Raw genomic sequence first — 25,309 nt, forward strand, 5'->3', positions numbered from 1 at the left:
TATATAATTTTTGGAATGGCCTAAATTAGTTGTTATGGTTCATTTTCTTACGTGATTTATTGACCCAATAGGTTTCATGATTCAGTTGAAGTGTCTTCGTAAACAGCAACAAAGAAAGATGATGAATCCAACAAACTAATTTTATACTTTATACTAAGCGTATCTAATGCAGATACTGTACTGCAGAAATTAGTAGAAAGATATAAAGCCTCACATTTTATCAAGTACACTGAATGCAACTTAGTATGTTCATCCTCTGCTAAATTAGATCAATCAAGCTGCTTAAAAATTGCAATATTTCCTTCATTGTAAGAAACTTTCTACACAGGGTTTAATAGTTTCAGTAAATGAGCTATTAAAAAAAAACTTTACTGCATCCAGGATGCAGCAAATTCTTTCCTTTTAAACTATTTCCTCAACAATTAAGCTTCCTTATCGTAGCAGCTCAATACTGAGAGATTGTGTTAAATCAGGCAGAGCTGTAAACTCTGACTCCTGCAGTTATTTTGGGCCTCAACAGGACTCTGGAGCCATAAATGAGAAAAAGATCTGTTTAAAACTTTAAATGTACATTTAATATTTCTCACATTTTATATTTGGGTAAATGTTTATGAATGGGGAATATTTACCGTATCTTTCGGACTATAAGGTGCACTTAAAATCCTTTAATTTTCTCAAAAATCGACAGTGAGCCTTATGTATTAATTCTTTTTGTGCTTACTGACCTCGACTGATTTGATGTGGTACATGGTGCACAAAAAAAAACACATGAAGTATTCATGTGGTGGTTTTATTTCGCTTAATGCATTATACTCCGGTGCGCCTTATAGTCCAAAAAAGTACTCTAATCTGGCAAATATTCTTTTTTTGTTTGTTTGTTTACTCCAAGATTTAAAGCTTCTCTAAACTCCAGACATTGAGTAATTTTCTGTAATGGTCAAATTTGAACTTCACGTAATGCAGGTCTTTGAATTTAGACACACCTTTTTACTTTTGTCTGTAGTAAAAAGCAAATAAATTGTTATTTTATGCAACTGTTGATTCAATTAGTTTATTGTTTGGCTATTTAATGCTCGTATGATTTAAAAACAGTAAAACAATTTTATTTTCCTTGCTCTGAGTAGACACGATACATTAAAGTAATCACTTTTTCTTTTAATGTCGTTCAAATGTATTCAAATACACCCAGTGTACTTATGAGGCATGAATACTGTACTGACAAAATAATCATGTATGTAATGCATTGGTATATAATAGCCCAAACAAGGAATTAACCAAAGCAATATCAGTGTTTGTGTTTTGGCAATTTGATATGTATTTCTCAGATTTATCTGCACTTTATAAAAAAAAAATTGTCACTAAAAATACATTGTTTCATACTTTTTACTCATCTAATGAAGGTCGCCTCTTATATAATGTTGACTCATCCCGACCATGAGTTTACTGAGGAAAGCAGCTTTGCCTTCATTGTCTCTTCTGAGACAAGAGGAATCCTTTAGATGAAATAAAAAAAATAAAAAAGCACATTTAAAACGAGTGCTGATCCAATAAATCCCAAAATCCCAAACCCAAAACATTCATTTGAAACTCAAATATGTATAAAAACAAATGAGTAAAAATACTAACTGCCATAAACTGATTACTTTAAAACCCAAAGCATAAAATTTCATTCAAAGTCAGAGAAAATAAATATCTTGGGCTGCTTTTTTAAAAAACCTCAATTAAAAATTAAATATCACTCAACAATTTTCAACACGATCTCCTTTGCTAATTAATTTAGAACGTAGAGTTTCTAAAAACACCTGTTCAGAAGATCGGAGGAAAGATGAGGAGATGGACGTTGTGGGGAAAGTAGAAGTGACAGGAGTTGAAGAAATGTTCCATACAAGCAGATTATTCATTTTCCTTTATGCCTAAATGTTTCTGTGTTGATTTGTAAAGCATTCAAACAAAATATTGCCTTGATACATCTTATCACAAACTGTAAAACACTCATCATATCTCTACATAAGGACCCATCCTCCAACAAAGAGCCATAAAATCACGAGAAATATATCGGTAAATCAAAAACTACTAGAAAATTTGCATTTTCTGTGAAAATGCAGTGTGAATGCTTATTGCTGAAGAACTTGCTGAAAAACAGCTGAAATTAGCTAAAATAAACAAGCAGAAGAAAGCAGCAAGAACACATATTTGTTGAATTAGGTTTAAATGAGCAGAAATGAGCTAAAAAATCAGGAAATTAGCTTTAAAAAGGCTGAATTTACCAAAAAACATAGCTGAAATGGCTGAAAGAAGCTTAAGCTACCAGAAGGAAGTGGAAGGAGCTGAAATAAGCTAAAAATGTGGACTTAGTCAAAAAAGCTAAAATTAGCATAAAACAGCTAAATAGTAGCTGAAATAGCAGATAAAGTTTAAACTTGCATAAATAACCTGAAAGGAGCACAACAAGCTGAAATTAGCAGAAAGAAATTAGAAGAAGCACAAAAATGTTGTAGTTGGAAAAAAGAATCAGAACAGAGCACAAAATAGCCGAAAAAAACAGCTGAAAGTAGCTGGAAAAAAGTTTAAATTTACACAATGAAGCTGAACCAGAACAAAATGTGAAAGGAGCAGTAAAACGTTGTAAACAGATCTAAAGATTTGAAGGATATAAAATTAGCTCAATTCATTTTATATGAGGAAAAAAAATGACAGAAGGCTAAATATTTCAAAAAGCTAAAGTTGCATCAATACTAAAAGTCATAGCAGGATTGTCCTGAAAGAGCTGAACGTTTTGATACATGATGTGTTGAAATAGCACAAAAATTGTGGAACGGGAAAAGATGCTTGTTATTGTGCTCACTGTTTTATATTTATTGTCCTAATACACTCCTAATTCTGTGATTGCTTCATAAGCATTCACAGAATTAGGGGACATGGATAAATATGATAAGTCTTAAGAAGTCCTTGAGTGAAATCCTTCCTAAAGATGTTCAAAGTGAGCAGGACTGAACTCCAGTTCTTAGTGCTGGAGCAGAAGGAACTGGGACGTCATAACCAGGCTTGAACATGGCAGAGCAATCAGCTGCCAAATATCTCACAGAACATCCCATGCCTTTTAAGGACCCTGGACTGAGCATGTATCTGCGCGGTGGCTGGTGGCTCTGGGATCAATCAACTCCGACTCGCCAAGTTTGTTTCCTGGAAAGAATCTCTCCAGGGCTTTGTTTAGAAAGTTGAGTGACAAATTGATTTTCATAAGGTACAGTAGCACGAAATTTAGATTTGAGCCCTCTAGTGGGCTTCTAACTCTTTCAGTGTCATAAAAGACCTTTTTTTTTTTTTTTATCTAAGTAGCTTCCAAATACTTGGTTCTGTTGATGTGTGTTTCTGTTGAAAAGCTATAAACATTTATTACCTATTGTATAGCTCGTCAGTCTATCAGAATGATTACATTTAAAGTTGACAACAAAGTATAAAATTCAACGTAAAAATTATCCCAAACTATATAAAATGGTGCAGTTTGAAATTCCAGTAGTTTTCCAGATATATTGAAGCAGTTAGGAAATGCAGGTCCGCACTCGGTGTAAACGAAGCGCTCTGCAGAATCCACCGAAAACCAGGTGGGGGCCTGAGTTGTGTGATTGACTCACATTTGGCTGTAGCTAAACAAATATGGCGGAATCAAGCAACGTCAGAATTCCTGCAAAGATGCTTAAGTGGAAGTACGAGTGAATCTGCTGCTAAATGTTAAAGAAAAGAAACAGAGTAAGAATGTTGACCATAAATACAAATACTGAGCTCGGCATTCAAACTGCTGGTTTTGTGAAACTTCTGACCAGTTTTCTTTCATTTTGGATAATTACCAGCGTAACAGCCAGTCACAAATTTTGGTGACAAACTTTTAATTTAGGGACCCGTTAACCATCAGTAGATGATCAGAAGAGGAAAATATTGTTTATTTTATGAGGTTTATTTTTTCATCCATTCTTCATGACTTTGAAATGAGTACCTTATTTTTAAAACAACTCCATTCTTGCATTTTAAAGCAGTTCATATGAGGGCTATTTTCTAAACAATTACTTCACAGTTAAATATGAGTTATGCTGATGTCCCAGCTGAAATTATACATTTCTTCCACAAGTTCTGCAACTATCTTCTGCTTTAGCTATTTGTACTTGTTAAATAATTATTGACTTCTGTATAAATAACCATGTATGTCATTTGGTGACTTGTTTAACAAAAATAGCATGAACCTTTTAAAAATATTTTTGTTGGGTTAGAAATTAAATCATCACTGCCTGTTTTAGATATTTTCCTGCTCTTCAGAAGGTCTTCACGTTCTGCAGAAGAACAGATCAATCATTCAAATCAGGTGTCAAAGCCAAGAAACATCTAAAATTTAAAAATAGGATTTTATTAAAGGAGTGACCAACAGGAGAGCAGAGAAAGGGTAAGGGTGCTCGAGGACTGGGACTGGGCACCACTGTAAGTGTTGACAATTCCACAAAAAGGTTTTTAACTATTGATTTAAGTTGAAAAATATACACTATACTGCAATTAAATGAAAGCAGCAGATAAACCAGAATATGTTAGTAATAAACTGGTGCGAGTTTACAATTCTGCTTTTTTCCTTTACCTCTGAAATAGGTATTTTCTAAGTAAGAAATTAATCAGAATCAGACTTTATTGTCATTGCACAGAAACACAACAAAGTTACATTTCAATACAGCCATCCAAAGAAATCATGGGTAGACGGGGATGCCTGAGGCTGCAGCCTCGTGTGAAGCGCTGCCCTTTTCAGATAAGGAAAAAAGGGAAAAATGAGGAAAGGTATGAAAATTTTAAAAAAATCAATCCTTGATGGGACCACAGTGTGAGGTTGCAAAAAAAACCTCAGCACAACAGGCCGCCCAAGTGAGCGACGCAGACGCTGGCGCCTTCGCATCTAGCTAGGTTGCTGCACTGGGGGCGGGGCAAATGAGGGAGGCCAGCGAGAGCGGTGAATTTGTGGGGAATGCCTAATAACACCTAATAAATTGGAAGTTTATTGACAAAGCAATACATTACAGGATGGTACTTAAATGTTTGTGCAGTAAAAAGTTGTCTCCATTAATCTCCTTGGTACACATAATGTGCTCATTTCTCTCTCCATGTCCTGTAACTAGTTTAGGGAGTTAAAAAAAAAAGAAGCCAGAATGTCAAACAGTTATTTCAAAGAAGAAAAACAAAAAGTTAAACAACTTTCTGAAGCTTCACTTTTTGTAACTCTTTGATTTAAAATGGAAAAATAAAGGAAACAGTTTAGTCTTCATTTCAAAGTCCTGATTTATTAAAGAACAATAATATTTTTACTTTTTGGTGCAGTTCTCTCTGGCACATGATTCTCGTTTAAAAAGGTTGTTAAGAGCTGAAAACTGAACCTGTTGGTAATTTTAATTTTAATTTTTAAGCATTTTTCCACATTTGTTTTTATATACAAATACCTTTCTTTCTTTTTTCTTTAGTGGGGAGTCTGGGGCCGGGAAGACGGAGAACACCAAGAAGGTCATCCAGTATCTGGCTGTTGTGGCCTCCTCACATAAAGGGAAGAAGGACAGCAGTGCTGTAGGTATCCGTTTGTGATGAACACTCGTATGAACATCACTCAACCAGTTCCCTCACTCCTTAACGTGTGCAGAAAACCTGCCCAGTTTAACCCTATATATCGCCGTTTCCTCCAAATAGCAACAATCAGGATCACAGTTTGCCTACGTGAGTAAAGGGGAATGCCTGGAGTGGGGTTTTGTGTGTGCTGTTTGTGTGTTTTAATTCCTTAAATTAGAAAAGTGCATGAAGGTAGTTTCACAGAGTTGCCCAAACAAAGTTCTCTTTATTTTACTTGCACTAGTGGTCAAGATGTTATCTTAATATTTTTATTAGTTAGATGGCATTTTTCTTATTTGTCACTGAAGCAGATTTAGAACAGTCTCTTCGCTGGAATAAAATGTTGGCTTTTTCTGGGAACTTGGATACGCGTATCCTCGGCTTTCAAATCAAAGTGCTAACTTTTTACTCTGGCTAGTTCAGACTGCATGGTCCTTACTCTACAGACATTTCTGAAAACCTCAAACTGTTCGGTAATGGACGGTCCGTTTTCCCTTCTGCAGTGGTTCATCACGTTGACTCTTTCCCATCCATCTTTTTCAGACATCCTTTCTCTGTCAGTGGAGTTCAAGATGAAACCTCCCTGACAGTGAAAGGGTCTCTCACAGATCAATGAGCACAGTGTGAGCATGCCCATTTCCTGTTCTTGTCTGTCCAACGCCGGCCTCCCTTCCCCTCCTCCTCATTCTTTTACCTGCCAGGTACGATGATGAATGCACAATCTTTTCAGGTAGCACTTTTTTTTTGGGGGGGGGGGGGGGGGGGGTCCTGGTGTTTTGCGTTGTGCAAAAATTCCTGTCAGAAGACCAAGCCCAGACGTGGAATATCAAAGTTCATGCTGAATAATCCAGGTAGAAAATCCAACAAAGTTCAGTCAGGTCGTCTGGATGGTTTCTTTTCTTTTTTTTTTTTTTTGACGTTTCGTCCTTCATCCAAAGGACTTCATCAGTCCAAAGAGCTACAACAAACTGATAAAGTCTTTTGGATGAAGGACAAAACATCTCAACGAAAAAAGAAACCGTCCAGATGACCTGACTGAACTTTGTTGCATGCCGTGGAATAGGTTTTATTTTTTGTACAAGACAAACAGTGCTGCAGACATTCACACAAGTAGATTCCATTGGTCTAGTTTTTGGAGGTATGTCTTGGAAATTTGTGAGCCAAAGATCCCACACACCCACTGAGCTCTCCAGAGGAAATTCTTCAAATGTACACTGTCTTCTGTAAGCCCTGGAGGCTCCCACGGACTTTGTCTGAACAGAAATAGTATTGGGAACATTTTTCCTCTCTGCTCTGTCCTCGTCAAGTGCTTTTCTCTGACTGCTTCTGCTTATCAGTCTCCAAGAACTTGTGTTTAAACAATGTCTTAAAGAGCAAACCTCTGTTTCAACAGCTGCTTTTTTCTTTTTCCTGTTTTGCTGTGCCTTTTCTTTCTCTCCTCTTTCCCACAGTAGTTTTATTTGACAGGTCCTTCTTCTCTGCTTTGCCATCTTTGAACTTCAGCTCATCAGTGGGTCTGTATCTCATGTTTTTGTCTCAAGTAACTCTTTGACTTTTATTTAATGAGTGCTTTTGTTTTTCTAAAAGGTAACTAATAGTCATACAAGATATAACAAATGTTAAACATTTAAGACTAGAGTTATTTCCACTGGGGAAATGTCATATTACCATCTGTCTGTATATATTTATCACCAGTCTTTATACTGTTTTTTGTCTGCGCACTAACCATTAATAAGAAAAGCTTTGCTCCTTTCCTCTTTGAGGCTTTAGCTCATTTACACACAAGGTGTTTTGAAGTGAGAAAGTTTACGTAGAAGTCTGCGCCAGCTGACCTCGATGCAGACTGGGAGAACCACTTTGATCAAGTGGATTAGGTTCATTCCAAGTGATGGACCGTCCGCTTCGTTTACTGATGTTAACTCGGCTCCACTTGCTCTGCAGCCACGCTGGAAGCAAATTAAAGCCTGAACATTTTGAGTTTAGCACGATTAATTCAACGTTTTGTACCAGAACTCTTCCACTCTCTTATAATTTCTTATTTCTTCAAGTTTTCTGAAGTATTTTTGTCATTAAATCACATTTTTACAGCTCAATATAAAATGTTTATGTTGATACATACACCCTAGCACCCATCTTGAACAACCTGCACTCCCCCCTCAAGGGTTAATAAGAATATTTGTGTACAACCTTTGTCACCAGGGGGAGCTAGAGAAGCAGCTCCTGCAGGCCAATCCCATCCTGGAGGCCTTTGGAAATGCCAAGACCATCAAGAACGACAACTCCTCTCGATTTGTAAGTTACTAAATGTTTTGTTTTAAAGTGAGAAGTAATGACTCTCCTTCCTGAAACACTTTTTCTCTTTCAGGGAAAATTCATCCGCATCAACTTTGATGTCACAGGTTACATTGTTGGAGCCAACATTGAGACTTGTATCCTTTATTTTAAAAAATCACTAGCAGGGAAAAGAAAAAAAAAAAACTTATTTGAATTTTCAGGCAAGTCTGTAGGAAAACCCTGTTTTTAGTGAAGTATTTAATTAAAAAAGTTCTAAATTTTTAGCTGTTCGAACTCGACCTGATCTAAGGTGCAAAGAGCTCTGCATTTTTCTTCTGCTTTTACTGGAAAATATAGATTTAATGTATCAAACCTTTTCTACATATTTGTTTTCCACGTAGAATAATTTAGAACAGGTTTTACAAGTCAAATTACAGTGGTACCTCGCTACTTTGCTGTTCGTTTTTCGTGGACTTGCTCGATCGCAGCTTTTCAAAGTAAGATTGGACATGACACACAATTGGCAGTTTGATGGATGAGCCACCGATCATTTTTATTTAAAATAAATAATTTAAAAGCATTTAGCACTTGCACCATCTGCAGGAGAAGCTCCCTCCTGCAGTGAAGAAGTGGGCGTGGCCGAGAGCACTGGCAGGTGACAGAGAGCAGCCAGAGGCAGAGAGCTGAGATCATGACATGCTGTGCTCTTTTAGAGTGTTTTTGGGACATTGCAAGAGTGTGAGAAGGGTTTAAATCACCTTAATATACACCTGTATATAAATACTAAAATAAACTTCTACTGTACTTACTAGAGTAAATACTAAAATAAACTACTACTACTACTTGTGTACATAATTTTGTTCCATCTCATGTACCACATGAAATGTAATGACAATAAAGTTTACTTGAACTTGGACTACTGTATCCCCACTTTGCAGTTTTTCACTTATCGTGGGGGGCGTGGTCCCAAACCCCCGCGGTAAATGAGGGACTACTGTATTTTGTTTTGAACTAAGGTGATCTAAGGTGAAGCAAATGCCAAAACATTTAGGAAATAGCTCTTTAACTCCCAAATCTGACTCTGGAAATCAGAAGCTAACTTCAAATTGTCCTGTGGTCAAGATTCATTCACTTACCGATGCACTTCTTTCTAACCCTTATCCTATCACAGAACATATGCTTTTACAAACGTAGTTAAGGTTTTTATTTGGACCTAAACTAAAGTCTGTGTTTGTAAAGAAGTACATTTAAAATCTTTAACAAGTTTCTGCTCTCAGATCTGCTGGAAAAGTCTCGCTGTATCCGACAGGCAAAGACAGAGAGAGCTTTTCACATCTTCTACTACATGATTGCTGGTGCCAAGGAAAAAGCGCATGGTAAGATAAGTTAATGTGTATTTTATTTTATAAACTCATTTGTAAGTATTATAAATCTTCTTACAAAGAGATATAATCCATCAAAATCAGATACATCAGCTGAGAAGACACAGTTGTGAATGCTGTTAAAAATACTTGACAGAACTTAATGACTTGATTTATGCCGGTTTTATTTTCAGAGGAGCTTCTTCTGGAACCCTTCAGCAATTACCGCTTCCTGAGTTTGGGTCATGTTCAGATCCCTGGTCAGCAAGATGACGAGATGTTTGAGGAAACCATGGAGGCGATGAAAATCATGGGCTTAACCGATGAGGAGAGAATCGGTATCAATAATGAACTCCATCTCTCACAATCTTAATGTTTTTGCTTCTCAAGGATCAAGTTGTTTCTGTTGGCTGCACCTCCTGATGTATGGGACACTGTGGCTCTCCTGCTCTGTTGAGTTTTATCAGTATGTTTGGTTTTTGTTTTGCAGATATACTGAAGGTGTGCTCCACAGTAATGCAGCTGGGAAACATTGCATTCAAAAAAGAGAGAAACCAAGAGCAGGCCACCATGCCAGACAACACTGGTTAGATATTTCTCCTACGTACAACATTCGTTAACATTCTGCTATCGTTCCCAGCTCGACGCCTTGAAATTCACTTTTGGTTTTTAGAAGTATAGCACACGTCTGACTTTGTCTCTGCAGCGGCTCAGAAGGTGTGTCACCTGCAAGGCATCAACGTGACGGACTTCACCAGAGCCATCCTCACCCCTCGCATTAAAGTGGGCAGGGAGGTGGTGCAGAAGGCACAGACCAAGGAGCAGGTACTGTAGATAATTGTCCATAAACGTGCAGTGGATTGTACTAATTGTCAGAGTACTGAAAAGGGTCAAACAACTGTTAACTTCTTTTGTCCTACACATGCCACCTGAATGACAGTTTGCGCCTTTATAGACTTCTTTTAATGACACTTCAATTGGGTTTTAACATTTCTCTAACAAAAATGGTTCATACACGTACAACAGGCTATAAAACGTTTAGACAGCAAATTAATTTTCACATTATTTGAAGCTTTTACCATAATCTGGATTTTTTTTAGGCTGACTTTGCTGTTGAAGCGTTGGCTAAGGCCGTTTATGAGCGACTGTTTCGCTGGATTCTGGGCCGTGTCAACAAAGCCCTGGACAAGACCAAACGACAGGGAGCCTCCTTCCTGGGAATCCTCGATATTGCTGGATTTGAGATCTTTGAAGTATAAACATGTTTATCTGCAAGCCTTTTAGCTCATATGTGCACAAGTTAATTTTTTAAAACACCAAAACATACAGTGCATGTGATATTGGTCTTCATTTGTGCCTCCTGGTCATTGCAGGACAACTCCTTTGAGCAGCTGTGCATCAACTACACCAATGAGAAGCTGCAGCAGCTCTTCAACCACACCATGTTCATTCTGGAGCAGGAGGAGTACCAGAGGGAGGGCATCGAGTGGAACTTCATTGACTTCGGTCTCGACTTGCAGCCCTGCATTGAACTCATCGAGAGGCCGGCAAGTATTACAGAGGCTGTTAAAAAAATAAAAAACAACACAACTGAGGCATTGCTGTTAAAGATTATCCTGTTCCTGACAGACGTGTCTTTAGGTTTTATTTGTGTGAATGTTTATGAAGCATTCACACTATTGTGGTCCATTTTTCTTCTGTACATTTTTCGGCATCTTTCTCGTTCCACAATTTTTGTGCTGTTTCAACAAATCATATATCGAAAAGTTCAGCTCATTCAGGAGAAGGATGCTATGACTTTTGCTAATGGTACAATTTTATTTAGCTTTTTGAAATATTTAGCCTTTGCTGCCACTTTTTTTCTCATCGGAAACAAATTGAGCTCATTTTAATCTTTCAAATCTTTAGATCTATTTACAACCTTTTACTGAATTATTTCACGTTTTGTTCTGGTTCAGTTTCTTTCAGATTCCTTGTACTAATTTAAACATTTTTCAGCTAATTTTAGCTGTTTTTTCCAGCTGTTTTGTGCTCCATTCAGCTTTATTTTGCCAACTACAACATTTTTGTGCTTCTTCTAACTTCTTTTTGCTAATTTCATCTTATTATGCAATTTTCAGCTATTTCTGCTACTTCAGCTACTATTTGCTGTTTTGTGCTAATTTTAGCTTTTCCAGCTAAGTCCTCACTTTTGGCACTCTTTTAAACTGTTTTCAGACTAAGTCAGCCAAAATATGCTCTCCACTTTCTTCTAGTAATTTAAGCTTCTTTCTGCTTTTTTAGCTACTATTCAGCTGTTTTTTGCCTATTTCAGCTTTTTTCAGATAATCACCTTTTGTTAATTTCTGCTTCTTTTATCACAGTTGTGCTCTCTCCAATTCCTTCTGGTTATTTAAGCTTCCTTCTGCCTTTTTTAGCTACTATTTGGCTGGGGTTTTTTTGTGTGTGCAAATTTCCGCTTTTTTTTTTTTTTTCAGAAATTTTTTTGTGCACATTTCTGCTTCTTTTAGCCTAAATGGGCACAATTATACTTCCTTCTGGTAATTTAAGCTTCTTTCTTACTTTTCAGCTATTTCTTGCTAATTGCTGCTTTTTTTTTTTTTAGCTAATTTACAAATTTTTGTGCTAATTTCTGCTTATTTAAACCTAATTCAGCAAATATGTGTTCTTTCTGATTTCTTCTGCTAACTTAGGCTTGTTATTCCATTTCAGCTACATTTCAGTTTTTAGCTAATTTCAGCTGTTTTTCACTCAGCATGTTCTTCAGCAATAAGCACTGCATTTTTGCAGGATATGTAATTTCTCTATTTCACATTTGTTGTCGATCTGTGTGGTCTCTGCAGAATAACCCTCCAGGCATTCTGGCCCTGCTGGATGAAGAGTGTTGGTTCCCAAAAGCCACCGATGTTTCTTTTGTAGAGAAACTTATGAACACTCAAGGAAACCACATCAAATTTGCCAAACCTAAGCAGCTTAAAGACAAAACTGAGTTCTCCATTCTTCACTATGCTGGGAAGGTGAGTGGAAGATGCACAGCTCTTCTTCTTCTTTTCACATAACTTCACATAAGGTGGTTATTTTGTTTTTCAGGTGGACTATAATGCCACAGCCTGGCTGACAAAGAACATGGATCCCCTAAACGACAATGTTACAGCACTGCTCAGCAATTCGTCCAGCCAGTTTGTGCAAGACCTCTGGAAAGATGGTGAGATGTCTGAATTTTTCTTGGGCCATGCAAGCAGGAACCAGAAACAAAAATGCCTGATTCAAAAGCAAAACGTGAACTCCATCGATGTTTTTCTAACAAATATACTCAGAGGTATCTAGTTCCAAACACAAGCCATTCATTTGTTGTTTTGGTTTTGTTGTGTGGTTCAGCGGACAGAGTGGTGGGTCTTGACACAATAGCCAAGATGACGGACAGCTCCATGCCCAGCACTTCAAAGACCAAGAAGGGAATGTTCCGCACAGTAGGACAACTTTACAAGGAGTCTCTGGCAAAACTCATGACCACGCTGCACAACACTCAACCTAACTTTGTCAGATGCATCATACCAAACCACGAGAAGAGGGTAACTTGATGTCTTTTATATAAAAAAAACAATTAAATGTTGTTTATAGAGCATAAATTAACTATAAAAAGTCAGAAATCCAAGTTGATTCTGTTGATAATACTTGGTCTGTTCAGGCAGGAAAGCTGGATGCCCACCTGGTCCTGGAGCAGCTGAGATGTAACGGTGTGCTGGAGGGAATCCGAATCTGTCGACAAGGTTTCCCCAATCGAATAGTCTTCCAGGAGTTCCGCCAACGGTGAGTTTAAAACTTAAGTACAACTAGTTTCAAAAGCAGTTTATAATAAGTCTGCACTAAATGTAAAATCTATTTCTTTACAGATATGAGATCTTGGCTGCAAGTGCTATCCCCAAAGGTTTCATGGATGGCAAACAAGCCTGTTGCCTCATGGTGGGCGCATATATTCAAAATGTCTCTCTCTTTAAATACTACACTCAAAGCATTACTCATGCCACTGATCTCATGCTCGTGCAGATCAAACATTTGGACTTGGACCCCAACCTGTACAGGATTGGACAGAGTAAAATCTTCTTCCGCACCGGAGTGCTTGCCCAGCTGGAGGAGGAGAGAGATCTGAAGATCACCGTGATCATCATCGCTTTCCAGGCTCAGGCCAGAGGCTTCTTGGCCAGAAAGTATGAGCATTCAAACCTCCGCACATGCATTTCTCCCTCTAATAATAAACCAAGTTGTTTGTGATGCGTCACATAGCATTTAGGGAATGATTTTATAACTGTTACTCTTGCCGTTTTTCCTGATTTCTGAATAGACAAACAGGTATGTTGCATTAAATCAGACATGATGTAGTGTTTTTATGTCTGTTGTATTTTAAAGGGCATTTGCCAAGAGGCAACAACAGCTAACAGCCATGAAAGTGATCCAGAGGAACTGTGCTGCTTACCTCAAACTCAGGAACTGGCAGTGGTGGAGGCTGTTCACGAAGGTCAGCTACATGTTTATGTTGTGTCTTGGCCTGTATTTTTATGTTGCAGCCACCTATTATTATCCACCTGAAAAGGGTCTTGCTCGTCTATCAACTTTCATCCAGCCTGAACCACATTGTGTACAAGTGCTATATCAAAAGACCAGCTCAGCACTGTGGTGTGTGCTATTAGTTTTATTGGCGTTTCGAGTTGCAATGGCGATGCAATTTGCAAACAAAGACGCCATTTTTCTCATTGAAAAACACTGACAGAATTCACAGCCTCTAACTGCCACAGTGAGGTCACATGACCTAGAGTGGAGAGGTCTTTGAACAAAACTCTTTCTCATCGAACAAACTCTTCCTACCAGATACACATACATATTATATATCAAAACGTAGGCATTTTTGTCATCTTTCCACTAGTATTTCTGGTGAAGCTGTAGGTTATTGTTGAATCAGCCATTTTTAGAGATATTAAGCTGAAATTTGGTGTGTTGGTAGCTGACAGCAGTGCTCAATAAACACTGAATTCGAAATCTAATTCAAGCTTTAACTCAGCTATTTTTACACATACAGAGCTGAAATTTGGTATGGTGGTAGCTGAGAGTGAACCCCAACACTTAGTACAATCAAATCAACATTTTAAAATGGCTGCCACATGGCAGTCCCTGTCATAGTTTCTCCAGGAACTTTCTATTTTTATTTAGAATTAACTGGCGCCAATTCTTTTGGACTACAGGTCAAGCCTCTGCTGCAAGTGACCCGACAGGAGGAGGAGATGAGTCTGAAGGAAGAAGAGCTGCAGAAATCCAAAGAAGTGGCGTTAAAGTTTGAGTCCGAGCTGAAAGAAGTCGCCTTGAAACACACGCAGGTAAAGGACGAACGCTTTCGTATGTCACAGCCATGTAACTGAGCTTTATCCTTTGTAGGACTGATTTGCTGAGTATATCTTATTAACGCAACCCAAACTCTAATTCTGTGTTCTACAGATTATTGAGGAGAGGAACGCCCTACAGGAGCAGCTTCAGGCAGAGACGGAGCTGTATGCAGAGGCTGAGGAGATGAGGGTCCGTCTGGCAGCGAAGAAACAGGAGTTGGAAGAGATCCTTCATGAGATGGAGGCCAGGCTGGATGAAGAGGAAGAACGTGCTCAGACACTGCTGCTGGATAAGAAGAAGATGCAGCAGCAGATGCAGGTCTGCACATCACTTACTTTCCCTTGTTTTTATTCTTTGTTGTCTAATTGTTTATTTTATTTCTTCTGTGCTCAACTTCTTGTTTTCTGACAACTTAGGAAACTAATGCATAATCTGATTATTGGGGTATTTTGATATGTAGGAACTAGAGGAACATTTAGAAGAGGAGGAGGATGCCCGTCAAAAGCTGCAGCTGGAAAAGGTTACTTGTGAGGGAAAGATTAAAAAGCTGGAGGATGACGTTCTGGTGATGGAGGACCATAACAACAAGCTTCTGAAGGTCAGCTTTAAAAATTCAAACTGTTTAAATCAGATTTTAGTGAATTATTTTATTCAGTTTATTGGATGATTTAGGAGCGTAAGCTGTTGGAGGAAAGAGTTGCGGACTTTAGTGCCAACCTGGCAGAAGAGGAGGAGAAATCAAAGAATCTCACTAAGCTCAAAAATAAGCACGAGTCTATGATCTCAGAATTGGAAGGTAATTTTTTGTATTCATCAAAAACACAAACACAAAGAAGTTCTTATGTTGAAAAAACAGTTTCAGTTTTTTAAAGTAGATTTCTGAGTGTTTTTTCTTCCGTTTTTAGTTCGTTTGAAAAAAGAAGAAAAGACCCGTCAGGAGCTGGATAAGGTGAAGCGGAAGTTGGAGGCGGAGTCTAATGACCTACAGGAGCAGATAGCGGACCTGCAGGCCCAGATCGCTGACCTCAAAGCTCAGCTTGCCAAAAAGGAGGAGGAGTTGCAGAACGCTTTGGCAAGGTGACATCAAGCTCTGGTTATCTTGATTAGAGTTTTAGTTAAACTTTTTTAACTACCGTATTTTCCGGCGTATAAGTTGCATCAGTCAAAAAAAGCATCATGAAGAGGAAAAAATATATACAAGTCGCTTCAGCGTATAAGTCACATTTATTATGCGTCATCGCTGACCCGTCGCGTTTATTATGCGTTTATTTAATGGTCAAAACTGCTTCATTTCGCCTGTGTGGCGCCATTCATCCATCCATTCATCCATCCATCCATCGCGGCCAGAGCCGCTAGCTCTCCAGTGTTCCTCCACCTACACCAGCTGAGTGAAGCGAGCACGCGCGGCAGGACTCGCTGTTGCAGTTCTTTGAAATTTAAAGCGTTAGTCAAAAATTGCGTTATGAATACAGAAAAAAAAAAACGTATATAAGTTGCTTCTCTATGAAAAAAACTGCCGTGACTTGTACACCAGAAAATATGGTATCTTTGCAAAAGTACCATTAATACATTTACGTTAACCAGCAGCTTTGCTCGTTGTTCTTAGGTTAGAGGATGAGATGGCTCAGAAAAACAACGCTCTAAAGAAGATCAGAGAGCTGGAAGGACACATCTCTGACCTGCAAGAAGACCTCGACTCTGAGCGAGCAGCCAGAAACAAGGCGGAGAAGATCAAACGGGACCTCGGAGAGGAGCTGGAGGCGCTAAAGTCTGAGCTAGAAGACACACTGGACACAACTGCCACACAGCAGGAGCTAAGGTTTGTCTCAGTATTTTCAAATGTACAAATATTTATTTACAGGGCCTGTTTAACGTTAACGGCAACAAACCAAAAAGGTGTAGAACCTTAAACTCTGCACGGTCCATCAATCTTTCTGCAGAGCCAAACGTGAGCAGGAGGTCACGCTGCTGAAGAGAGCCATTGAGGAGGAGAACCGCACACACGAGGCTCAAATACAGGAGATGAGACAGAAACACACCCAGGCTGTGGAGGAGCTCACCGAGCAGCTGGAGCAGTCCAAACGAGTACACCTTCAATATTTTAACTTGTCTTCAGTCTCTTTTGTATTCTGCAGTGCGTACTGATATCAGTTCTATTTCTGTTAAGGTGAAGACCAACTTGGAAAAGGCTAAACAAGCTCTGGAGAAGGAATCCTCTGAATTGACCATAGAGGTGCGCTCACTGACTCAAGCCAAGCAAGACGGGGAGCACAAGAGGAAGAAGCTGGAGGGTCAGGTGGCAGATCTGCAGTCACGCTTCACCGACAGCGAGAAGCAGAAGACTGAACTGAGCGAGCGCTGCTCTAAAGTCACTGTAAATCTTTCATGTTCTTTCATCAAACCCAATAAGGGAACAAAAAACAGAAACTTTTAGGAGCGTCACTCTTTTAATTGCTAACTCGAAGATGTTGTTTCTGCAACTTTTCACCGAACAGGTTGAACTTGAAAGTGTAACAAACCTCCTAAATGAGGCAGAGGGCAAGAACATCAAACTGAGCAAAGATGTTACCAGTCTCACTTCTCAACTCCAAGACACTCAGGTAAATCCTGCCAAAATGCAGTGTGGATGCTTATTGTTGAAGATCTTGCTGAAAAACTGCTGAAATTAGCTATAAAGACATGTTGAAATGTAGCTGAAATGAAAGGACAAACCAAAATTCACAGAAGAAAGTAGAAAGAGCATGTTTGCTCAACTAGGTTTAAATGAGCCAAAATTTGTTTAAAAAAAGGACATTAGCTAAAATAAAATTAAAAAAAAAAGGCTGAAATTAGCACAAAAATGGCTGAAAAGTCAGAAAAAGCCTTAAACTACCAGAAGGAAGCAGAAAGAGCTGAAATGAGCAAAGAGCTGAAATGAGCTAAACAAATGGAATAAGCTGAAAAAACTAAAATTAGCATAACTGCCAAATAGTAGCTAAAATAGCAGAAAAAGCTAAAACTAACAGAAATAAGCTGAAATGAGCACAACAAGCTGAAATTAACATAAATAAGATAATTAGGCTGAATGTATCAGAAATGACCACAAAAACTTAAATTTATCTGAAAACAGCTGAAATTAGCAAACAATGATAAAAATAAGTAGGTGAAATGGTAGAGTAAGCTTAAATTAGCAGACAAAAACAGAAAGAACACAAGTTTGCCCACTTAGGCTGAAAGAAGCAGAAATGAGCACAAAAAGTGGAAAATGTCTGAAAAAAGTTGAAATTGGCAAAAAACTAGTGAAAAGTGGCTGAAAAGGCAGAAAGAAGCTTAAATTATTAGAAGGAAGTGGAGAGAGCACATTTTTGCTGAATTAGGCTGAAAAATGATTGAATTTATTGCAAAAAAGATGAGGAATTAACTGAAAAAGCTAAAATTTGTGTAAAAACAGCTAAAGTAGCTGAAATATCAGGAAAAGCTGAAACACAAATAATCTGAAAGGAGCATAATAAGCTGAAATTAACAGAAAGAAGTTGAAAGAAGCACAATTTTTTTTTAAATTAGTAGAAATAATCTGAAAAGAGCACAAAACAGCTGAAAGTAGCTGAAAAAACGTTTAAATTTGCACAAAGAAGCTGAAAGAAGCTGAACCAGCACAAAATGTGAAAGGAGCAGTAAAAGGTTGTGAACAGATCTAAAGATATGAAGGATGTAAAATGAGCTCAATTCATTTTCTATGAGAAAAAAGTGGCAGAAAAGGCTAAATCTTTCAAAAAGCTAAAGTTGCACCAATACCAAAAGTCATAGCAGGATTGTCCTGAAAGAGCTGAACGTTTTGATTTATGATTTGTAGAAACTGCACAAAAGTTGTGGAACGAGAAAGATGCTGAAAAACGTCCATAAGAAAAATGGATCACAGTTCTTCATAAACATTCACCCTATTATGAACTCTTTCCTCTTACATTAAAAAAAGTATCCACTAAATTTTAGTGACAGACTGTAAGAATTTAAATTAACTTCTGATCTGCTGCCACAGGAGTTGCTGGCTGAGGAGACACGTCAGAAACTGCAGATCTCTACGAAGCTGCGACAAGCAGAGGATGATAACCACGGCTTGCAGGAGCAGCTTGAAGAGGAGATGGAGGCCAAGAGGAACGTGGAGCGACATGTGTCCACCCTCAACGTCCAGGTCAGGAGTCAAAGCAGAAATGACAGATTGGTAGTAAAAATATTTATGAAATACAATGAAAATCAGTAAGTTAAGAAAAGGAAAGGTGAGCTGCCAATTTAGTTTGAGGTTTTTCCTAAAACACGGAGTGTGTGTTTGTGTAAAGTTATCAGATGCAAAGAAGAAGCTGGAAGAAATGTCAGGGAACGTTGAGCTTCTGGAAGAAGGGAAGAAACGGCTGCAGAGAGATTTGGAGGCAGCCAACACTCAGTTCGAAGAGAAGGCCTCGGCGTTCGACAAGTTGGAGAAGACCAAAAACCGTCTGCAGCAGGAGCTGGAGGACACGCTGATGGACCTGGACAATCAGAGACAGATCGTGTCAAACCTGGAGAAGAAACAGAAGAAGTTTGACCAGGTAAAGAAAATCTGATCGCCAAGTGTAAATGAGGACAAATTCAAAGGGCAAATACTTTACTCTTAATGCTCGCAAAATGTACTTCCTTTCATGCATGCTCCCCATTCCTTTTGATTTTAGTTTACTCAATTTCTTTTAAGAATCTCTTTTTTAAGAAGTTTTATTGTGTGAATGTTTATGAAGCGTTCACTCTATTGTGATCCATTTTTCTTCCGTACGTTTTTCAGCATCGTTCAGGTATTTTTTCAGCTGTTTTGTGCTCCTTTCAGATTCTTTCTGCTAACTACAACATTTTTGTGCTTCTTCTAACGTCTTTCTGCTAATTTCAGCTTGTTATGCTCCTTTCAGCATATTTATGCAAGTTTCAACTTTTTCTGCTATTTCAGCTACTTTAGCTGTTAATATGCTATTTTTAGCTTTATTGGGTAGTTGCACATTTTTTGCACTCATTTCAACTTTTTTCAGCCTAATTCAGAAAAAAATGTGCTCGCTCCACTTCCTTCTGGTAATTTAAGCTTCTTTCTGATTTTTTAGCTATTTTTCTGCTGTTTTCTTGCTTATTTCTTTTTTTTTTTTCAGATAATTTCAATTTTGGGGGGCTCATTTCTGCATCTTTCAGCCTAACTGGGCAAACATGCATTATTTCTGCTTTCTTCTGCTAATTTAAGCTTGTTCTACCATTTCAGCTACCTTTTTTAGAAACCTTTGAGCTAATTTCAGCTGTTTTCAGATAAATTTAAGTTTTTCATGGTAATTTCTGCTTCTTTCAGCTTATTCAACTTATTTATGCTAATGTCAGCATGCTGCGCTCACCTCAGCTTTTTCTGCTATTTCAGCTGCTTTTATGCTAATATTTAGCTTTTTCAGATAATTTCACTTTTTTGGAGCTCATTTCAGCTATTTTTGCTTCTTTCTGGTAGTTTAAGCTTCTTTCTGCCCTTTCAGCTATTTTTTTGTTGCTAATTTCAGCTCTTTTAGCTAATTTCCTAATTTTGTTCTCGTTTCTGCTTATTTAAACCTAATTGAATAAATATGTGTTCTTTCTGCCTTTTTTTTTTTTTGCTAACTTAGGCTTGTTCATCCATTTTTTCAGCAAGTTCTTCAGCAATAAGCATTCACACTGCATTTTTGCAGGAAATGCAATTTCTCTAGTTAATAATACATGTACGGTAATTCTGTCTTCTCTAATCTTCAGATGCTAGCTGAAGAGAAGAGCATATCCAGTAAATATGCAGAGGAGAGGGACCGTGCAGAAGCAGAGGCCAGAGAAAAGGAAACCAAGGCTCTGTCCCTGGCGAGAGCTCTGGAAGAGGCCCAGGATGGCAAAGAGGAGCTGGAGAGGGCCAACAAGGCCCTGAGGGTGGAGATGGAGGACCTGATCAGTTCCAAGGATGACGTGGGCAAAAACGTTGGTGCTTTTGTACCCTCTCAATCATGTGGCATTTTGGGCACAAAATTCATTGCAGTTAAAGTAGAGCACCCCAGTTATTCTGAAAATTACTGATGGCAGGTGCACGAGCTGGAGAAGTCCAAACGAGCCCTGGAGGCCCAAGTGGAGGAGATGAAGACCCAGCTGGAGGAGCTGGAGGACGAGCTGCAGGCAGCTGAGGATGCCAAGCTGCGTCTGGAGGTCAACATGCAGGCCCTGAAAGCCCAGTTCGAAAGAGACCTCCAGGGACGGGATGAGATGGGAGAGGAGAAGAAGAGGCAGCTCGTCAAACAGGTAAACAAAAGGATGAACACCTGAGGATAAGAGTTAGTTAAAGTTTCAAACTACCAGATGTTAAACTACAATGTTCTATTACTGCAGGTCCGTGAGTTGGAGACGGAGTTGGAGGACGAACGTAAACAGAAAGCTCAAGCAGCAGCAGCCAAAAAGAAGCTGGAGACTGACATTAAGGATCTGGAAGGACATATTGAGACGGCCAATAAGGGACGAGATGAAGCTATCAAGCAGCTCCGCAAGCTTCAGGTAAATGTAGGGGGTGGAATAAAGACTCAGATTCAAGTTGGAGGTATAGTGTGAATTTTCTTTACAAATGACACAGTTTCTCTTGGAAGCTTTGATCTTGGTGCATTTTATTTATTTAAATATTAAAATCTCATTCAAATGTATTTACAGAAAAACGTATTACCGGTATGTTTCTTGGCTGCTATAATTTCTAACAGTCACTTGAGCAAATAGGTCAGCTACAGGTCAAATGTCTTGTCTTAAATATTAATTCAAATTCAAAAATACTTTATTAATCCCAGAGGGAAATTATTTGTTGTTGTAACTCATTATCCTCATTTCATTAAGAGATGTTATAGAGACTGATGGCTGTAGACAGGAAGGATCTCTTGTAAAGGTCCATCCCACAGTGGATCCTAAGAAACTGGCTGCAGATGCCGTCCGATCCGTCCACCCAGACTCGGCTGGCCTCTCGGTTCCCCTCGGGCTGTAGGACCGTCCAAATGCTGGGCAGAACTCCTCCCAAAGCGATGGCCACTCCTCCCAGCAGTCTGCCGAGCTCCTAGTCGCTGTGGACAGCCAACTGTAGGTGCTGAGGGACGATCCTGTCCTTCCACCGTCATGAGCCATGTTTCCTGCTAGTTCCAGGATCTCAGTGGTCAGGCACTCGAGCACAGCCGGCAGGTAGATGAGAATCCATCCACAGAACATCCTTCTCAACTCATTTGAGATTTGGGGCTGTAGTTGAGATATTATTTGAGCTTTTGAGATGCTAATCAGCTGCTGTTGGTTGTAGAAAACTGCCTTGTTGCCATGATTACGCATCATAACAAACGTCCAAAACTAAAAAAGTTTCAGTAAAAATCCTTCCAGCTGCACAGCATCTGATACCAGAGGAAACAATCATCCAAAAAATGTGATTTACATCCAGAAAAAGAGGAATTAAAGTTTCCAAAAGCAAATTCTCAAAATGAAAGTAACAGAGCTGCTCCAACATGCAGCCACCTTGAGCGGCGCAATTCTAGAACAACAACTACAGAAATGTATTTTTCTGCAACAGTGCAGTGAATACTCCTGATGCATGCTCAATAATCCAGTGAATGCAGTGAATACTGATTCAAGATGAACGGGTGAAATTAGCTGAAGAAGCTTAAACTGAGTAGAGCTACAAGGAGGCAGAAGACTAGCTAAATGGATGTCAGAAAACAATGTTTTAGTTGAAATTAAATAAATCTAATGTTTCTATGGGCAAAATATTACTAAATGTATGTATGTTTAAGGGAATTAGAAAAATCAACCCTTTTAGCACTCGTCTTCTGAATCAGCAGCACCATTTGATTAATGAATGGCTTAATTAGCACAAAGTACGCAGAAGTACTGAAATGGCAATACATTAATATTAGCAGGACAACAATAGTCTGAAACTACATCAAGACCTCATTACTCTCTTTCTGCTGCCTCATCGATCCCTTGTTTTTGCTTTCTGTTGCTCCTGTTAGGCCCAGATGAAGGACTTCCAGAGGGAGCTGGAGGATGCTCGTGCTGCTCGGGAGGAGGTGCTGTCCACTGCAAAGGAGAGTGAGAGGAAAGCAAAGAGTCTGGAGGCTGAGCTCATTCAGCTGCAGGAGGTGATTCTGTTTTCAACAAAACAACAGATCGCTCTGTGAACAGTTTTGTTAACAACTAGATGAATCTGATCCGTCTCCAGGAACTGGCTGCAGCTGAACGGGCCCGGAAGCAGGCAGAAGCTGAGAGGGATGAGCTGGCAGATGAGCTGGCAAGCAACACTTCTGGAAAGTGGGTGCAAAGTTCTTGTTTTAGCTCCAGCTGTGAAGTAAATGACGAGAACTAATCTAATCCACGTTTGCTGCTGTGGTCCAACGTGCTCAGGTCAGCCTTGACGGAGGAGAAGCGCCGTCTGGAAGCAAAGATCGCCCAGCTGGAGGAGGAGCTGGAGGAGGAGCAGGGCAACATGGAGATCCTCAACGACCGGCTGAGGAAGAGCGCGCAGCAGGTGACGACTGGAGGAGCTTCTTGAGCCGGGGTGCAGTAAAACAGAGTGCTCTCAACCGTGACCTCGCTCGCGTTTCCTCTCCAGGTGGAGCAGCTGAACAACGAGCTGCAGACGGAGCGCAGCACCTCCCAGAAGAACGAGAGCGCTCGACAGCAGATGGAGCGCCAGAACAAGGAGCTGAAGGCCAAACTCCAGGAGATGGAGAACCAGGTCAAGTCCAAGTTCAAGTCCTCCATCTCTGCACTAGAGGCTAAAGTGACACAGCTGGAGGAGCAGCTGGAGCAGGAGAATAGGTTGGGAACAAATCATCTAAACATCTATTGAACTAGAATATAAGCTAATGTTAGCTGCTTCAGTTTGTTGTGTGAATGTTCTTGAAGCATTCACACTATTGTGATCCATTTCTCTTCCATTCATTTTTCTGCATCTTCAGTCCACAGTTTTTGTGCTATTTCAACAAATCATGCATCAAAACGTTCAGCTCTTTCAGGACAATCCTGCTATGACTTAGTATTGGTGCAACTTTAGCTTTTTGAAATATTTAGCCTTTCCTGCCATTTTTCCCCTCATAAAACATGAATTGAGCTCATTTTACATTCTTCAAATCTTTAGATAAGTTTACAACTTTTTATTGCTCCTTTCACATTTTGTTCTGGTTCAGATTCTTTCAGCTTCCTTGTGCAAATTTAAACTTTTTTCCAGCTACTTTCAGCTGTTTTATGCGTTTTTCTGCTAACTACAATATTTTTGTGCTTCCAACTTCTTTAGCTAATTACAGCTTGTTATCCCCTTTTAGCTTATTTCTGCAAGTTTCAGCTTTTTCCTGCTATTTCAGCTACTCTTCAGCGGTTTTATACTAATTTTAGCTTTTGCAGCTAATGCCACATTTTTTGCACTCAGTTAAACTTTTTTCAATCTAATTCAGTAAAAATGTGCTCTTTCAACTTCCTTCTGGTAATTTAAGTTTCTTTCTACCTTTTGAGCTACCTTTCAGCTGTTTATTTTATATTTTGCTAATTTCAGCTTTTTCAGCAAATTTCCACTTTTTGTGTTCATTTCTGCTTCTTTCAGCCTAATTGGGAAAGCATCCATTCTATCTGCTTTCTTCTGCTAATTTAAGCTTATTCCACATTTTTCAGCTAACATTTTTAGCTAATTTCAGCGGTTTTCATATTAATTCATGTTTTTCATGGTATTTTCTATTACACTTTCAGCTCGATTAACTTATTTCTTCTAATTTTGGCTTGTTACGCTTGTTTCAGCTTTTTGTTTTTTCAGCTACTATTTAGCTGTTTTATGCTAATTTTGGCATTTTCAGCCAATTGTACATTTTTGGAGCTCCTTTCAGCTCTTTCCACTTCCTTGTGGTAGTTTAAGCTTCGTTCTACCTTTTCAGCTACTTCTCATCTTTTTTTTTTTTCTGATTTGAGCTTCTTTTTAACTAATTTCCTAATTTTTGTGCTTATTTTTGCTTATTTAAACCTAATTCAGCAAATGTGTTCTTTTTGCTTTCTTCTGCTAAAGTAGGTTGCCTTCCATTTCAGCTGTTTTTCAGCAAGTTATCTGCAGTAAGCATTCACACTGCATTTTCGCAGGAAGTGCAGTTTTTCTAGTTAGATTGAAACATTTTCCAGTAATGTCATCATTATAGAAATTAACTCTGCCCTGCTGTTTACTTTTTTAACTCTTCTATCTTGTTTTAGGGATAAGCAGGCAAATGCTAAGAGTGTGCGCCAGAAGGACAAAAAGCTGAAAGACCTGATGATGCAGCTGGAAGACGAAAGAAAACAGGCAGAGCAGCACAAAGATCAGGTACAGACACTTACTGCAGCCATGTATCGATTCTGAGCGAGGTCAGGGGGAGGCTGGGGTCGTTCTAAGCTGTATCCTCACCCGACAGGCAGAGAAGGCAAACTCTCGCATGAAGCAGCTGAAGCGGCAGTTGGAGGAGTCTGAGGAGGAATCTCAGCGTGCGACAGCTGCTCGTAGGAAGCTGCAGCGGGAGCTGGATGAAGCCACCGAGGCCAACGACGCCATGAGCCGTGAGGTCAACTCTCTCAAGAGCAAACTCAGGTGGGACAACGAGCCGAAAGAGACGGCCTGTTTTCACTGTTCTTAGTGTTTTTTTATCATCTTATACTCG

General features: G+C 39.1%; 1 protein-coding gene across 1 annotated transcript in view; it reads left to right on the top strand.

Annotated features, from left to right (window-relative positions):
- myh11a (myosin, heavy chain 11a, smooth muscle) overlaps positions 1-25,309 on the top strand; it is a 40,521-nt gene that overhangs the window by 13,050 nt on the left and 2,162 nt on the right. The window contains exons 5-41 of the mRNA XM_037689700.1: positions 5,490-5,589; positions 5,710-5,736; positions 7,828-7,920; positions 7,994-8,057; positions 9,180-9,278; positions 9,458-9,601; positions 9,754-9,849; positions 9,970-10,088; positions 10,364-10,516; positions 10,637-10,810; positions 12,107-12,280; positions 12,354-12,468; positions 12,642-12,835; positions 12,952-13,073; positions 13,157-13,226; positions 13,311-13,471; positions 13,671-13,779; positions 14,501-14,632; positions 14,751-14,957; positions 15,100-15,237; positions 15,312-15,435; positions 15,545-15,716; positions 16,246-16,458; positions 16,580-16,724; positions 16,807-17,013; positions 17,135-17,239; positions 18,655-18,807; positions 18,953-19,201; positions 20,397-20,609; positions 20,712-20,924; positions 21,012-21,173; positions 22,652-22,780; positions 22,861-22,949; positions 23,043-23,166; positions 23,251-23,459; positions 24,870-24,978; positions 25,067-25,239. Of these exons, the coding sequence (XP_037545628.1) occupies positions 5,490-5,589; positions 5,710-5,736; positions 7,828-7,920; positions 7,994-8,057; positions 9,180-9,278; positions 9,458-9,601; positions 9,754-9,849; positions 9,970-10,088; positions 10,364-10,516; positions 10,637-10,810; positions 12,107-12,280; positions 12,354-12,468; positions 12,642-12,835; positions 12,952-13,073; positions 13,157-13,226; positions 13,311-13,471; positions 13,671-13,779; positions 14,501-14,632; positions 14,751-14,957; positions 15,100-15,237; positions 15,312-15,435; positions 15,545-15,716; positions 16,246-16,458; positions 16,580-16,724; positions 16,807-17,013; positions 17,135-17,239; positions 18,655-18,807; positions 18,953-19,201; positions 20,397-20,609; positions 20,712-20,924; positions 21,012-21,173; positions 22,652-22,780; positions 22,861-22,949; positions 23,043-23,166; positions 23,251-23,459; positions 24,870-24,978; positions 25,067-25,239 (5,280 nt within the window). The remainder of the gene's footprint in view (positions 1-5,489; positions 5,590-5,709; positions 5,737-7,827; positions 7,921-7,993; positions 8,058-9,179; positions 9,279-9,457; positions 9,602-9,753; positions 9,850-9,969; positions 10,089-10,363; positions 10,517-10,636; positions 10,811-12,106; positions 12,281-12,353; positions 12,469-12,641; positions 12,836-12,951; positions 13,074-13,156; positions 13,227-13,310; positions 13,472-13,670; positions 13,780-14,500; positions 14,633-14,750; positions 14,958-15,099; positions 15,238-15,311; positions 15,436-15,544; positions 15,717-16,245; positions 16,459-16,579; positions 16,725-16,806; positions 17,014-17,134; positions 17,240-18,654; positions 18,808-18,952; positions 19,202-20,396; positions 20,610-20,711; positions 20,925-21,011; positions 21,174-22,651; positions 22,781-22,860; positions 22,950-23,042; positions 23,167-23,250; positions 23,460-24,869; positions 24,979-25,066; positions 25,240-25,309) is intronic.

Source organism: Nematolebias whitei, chromosome 16 (genome assembly GCF_014905685.2).
Source record: "Nematolebias whitei isolate Nwh7 chromosome 16, NemWhi1, whole genome shotgun sequence".
NCBI lineage: Eukaryota > Metazoa > Chordata > Actinopteri > Cyprinodontiformes > Rivulidae > Nematolebias > Nematolebias whitei.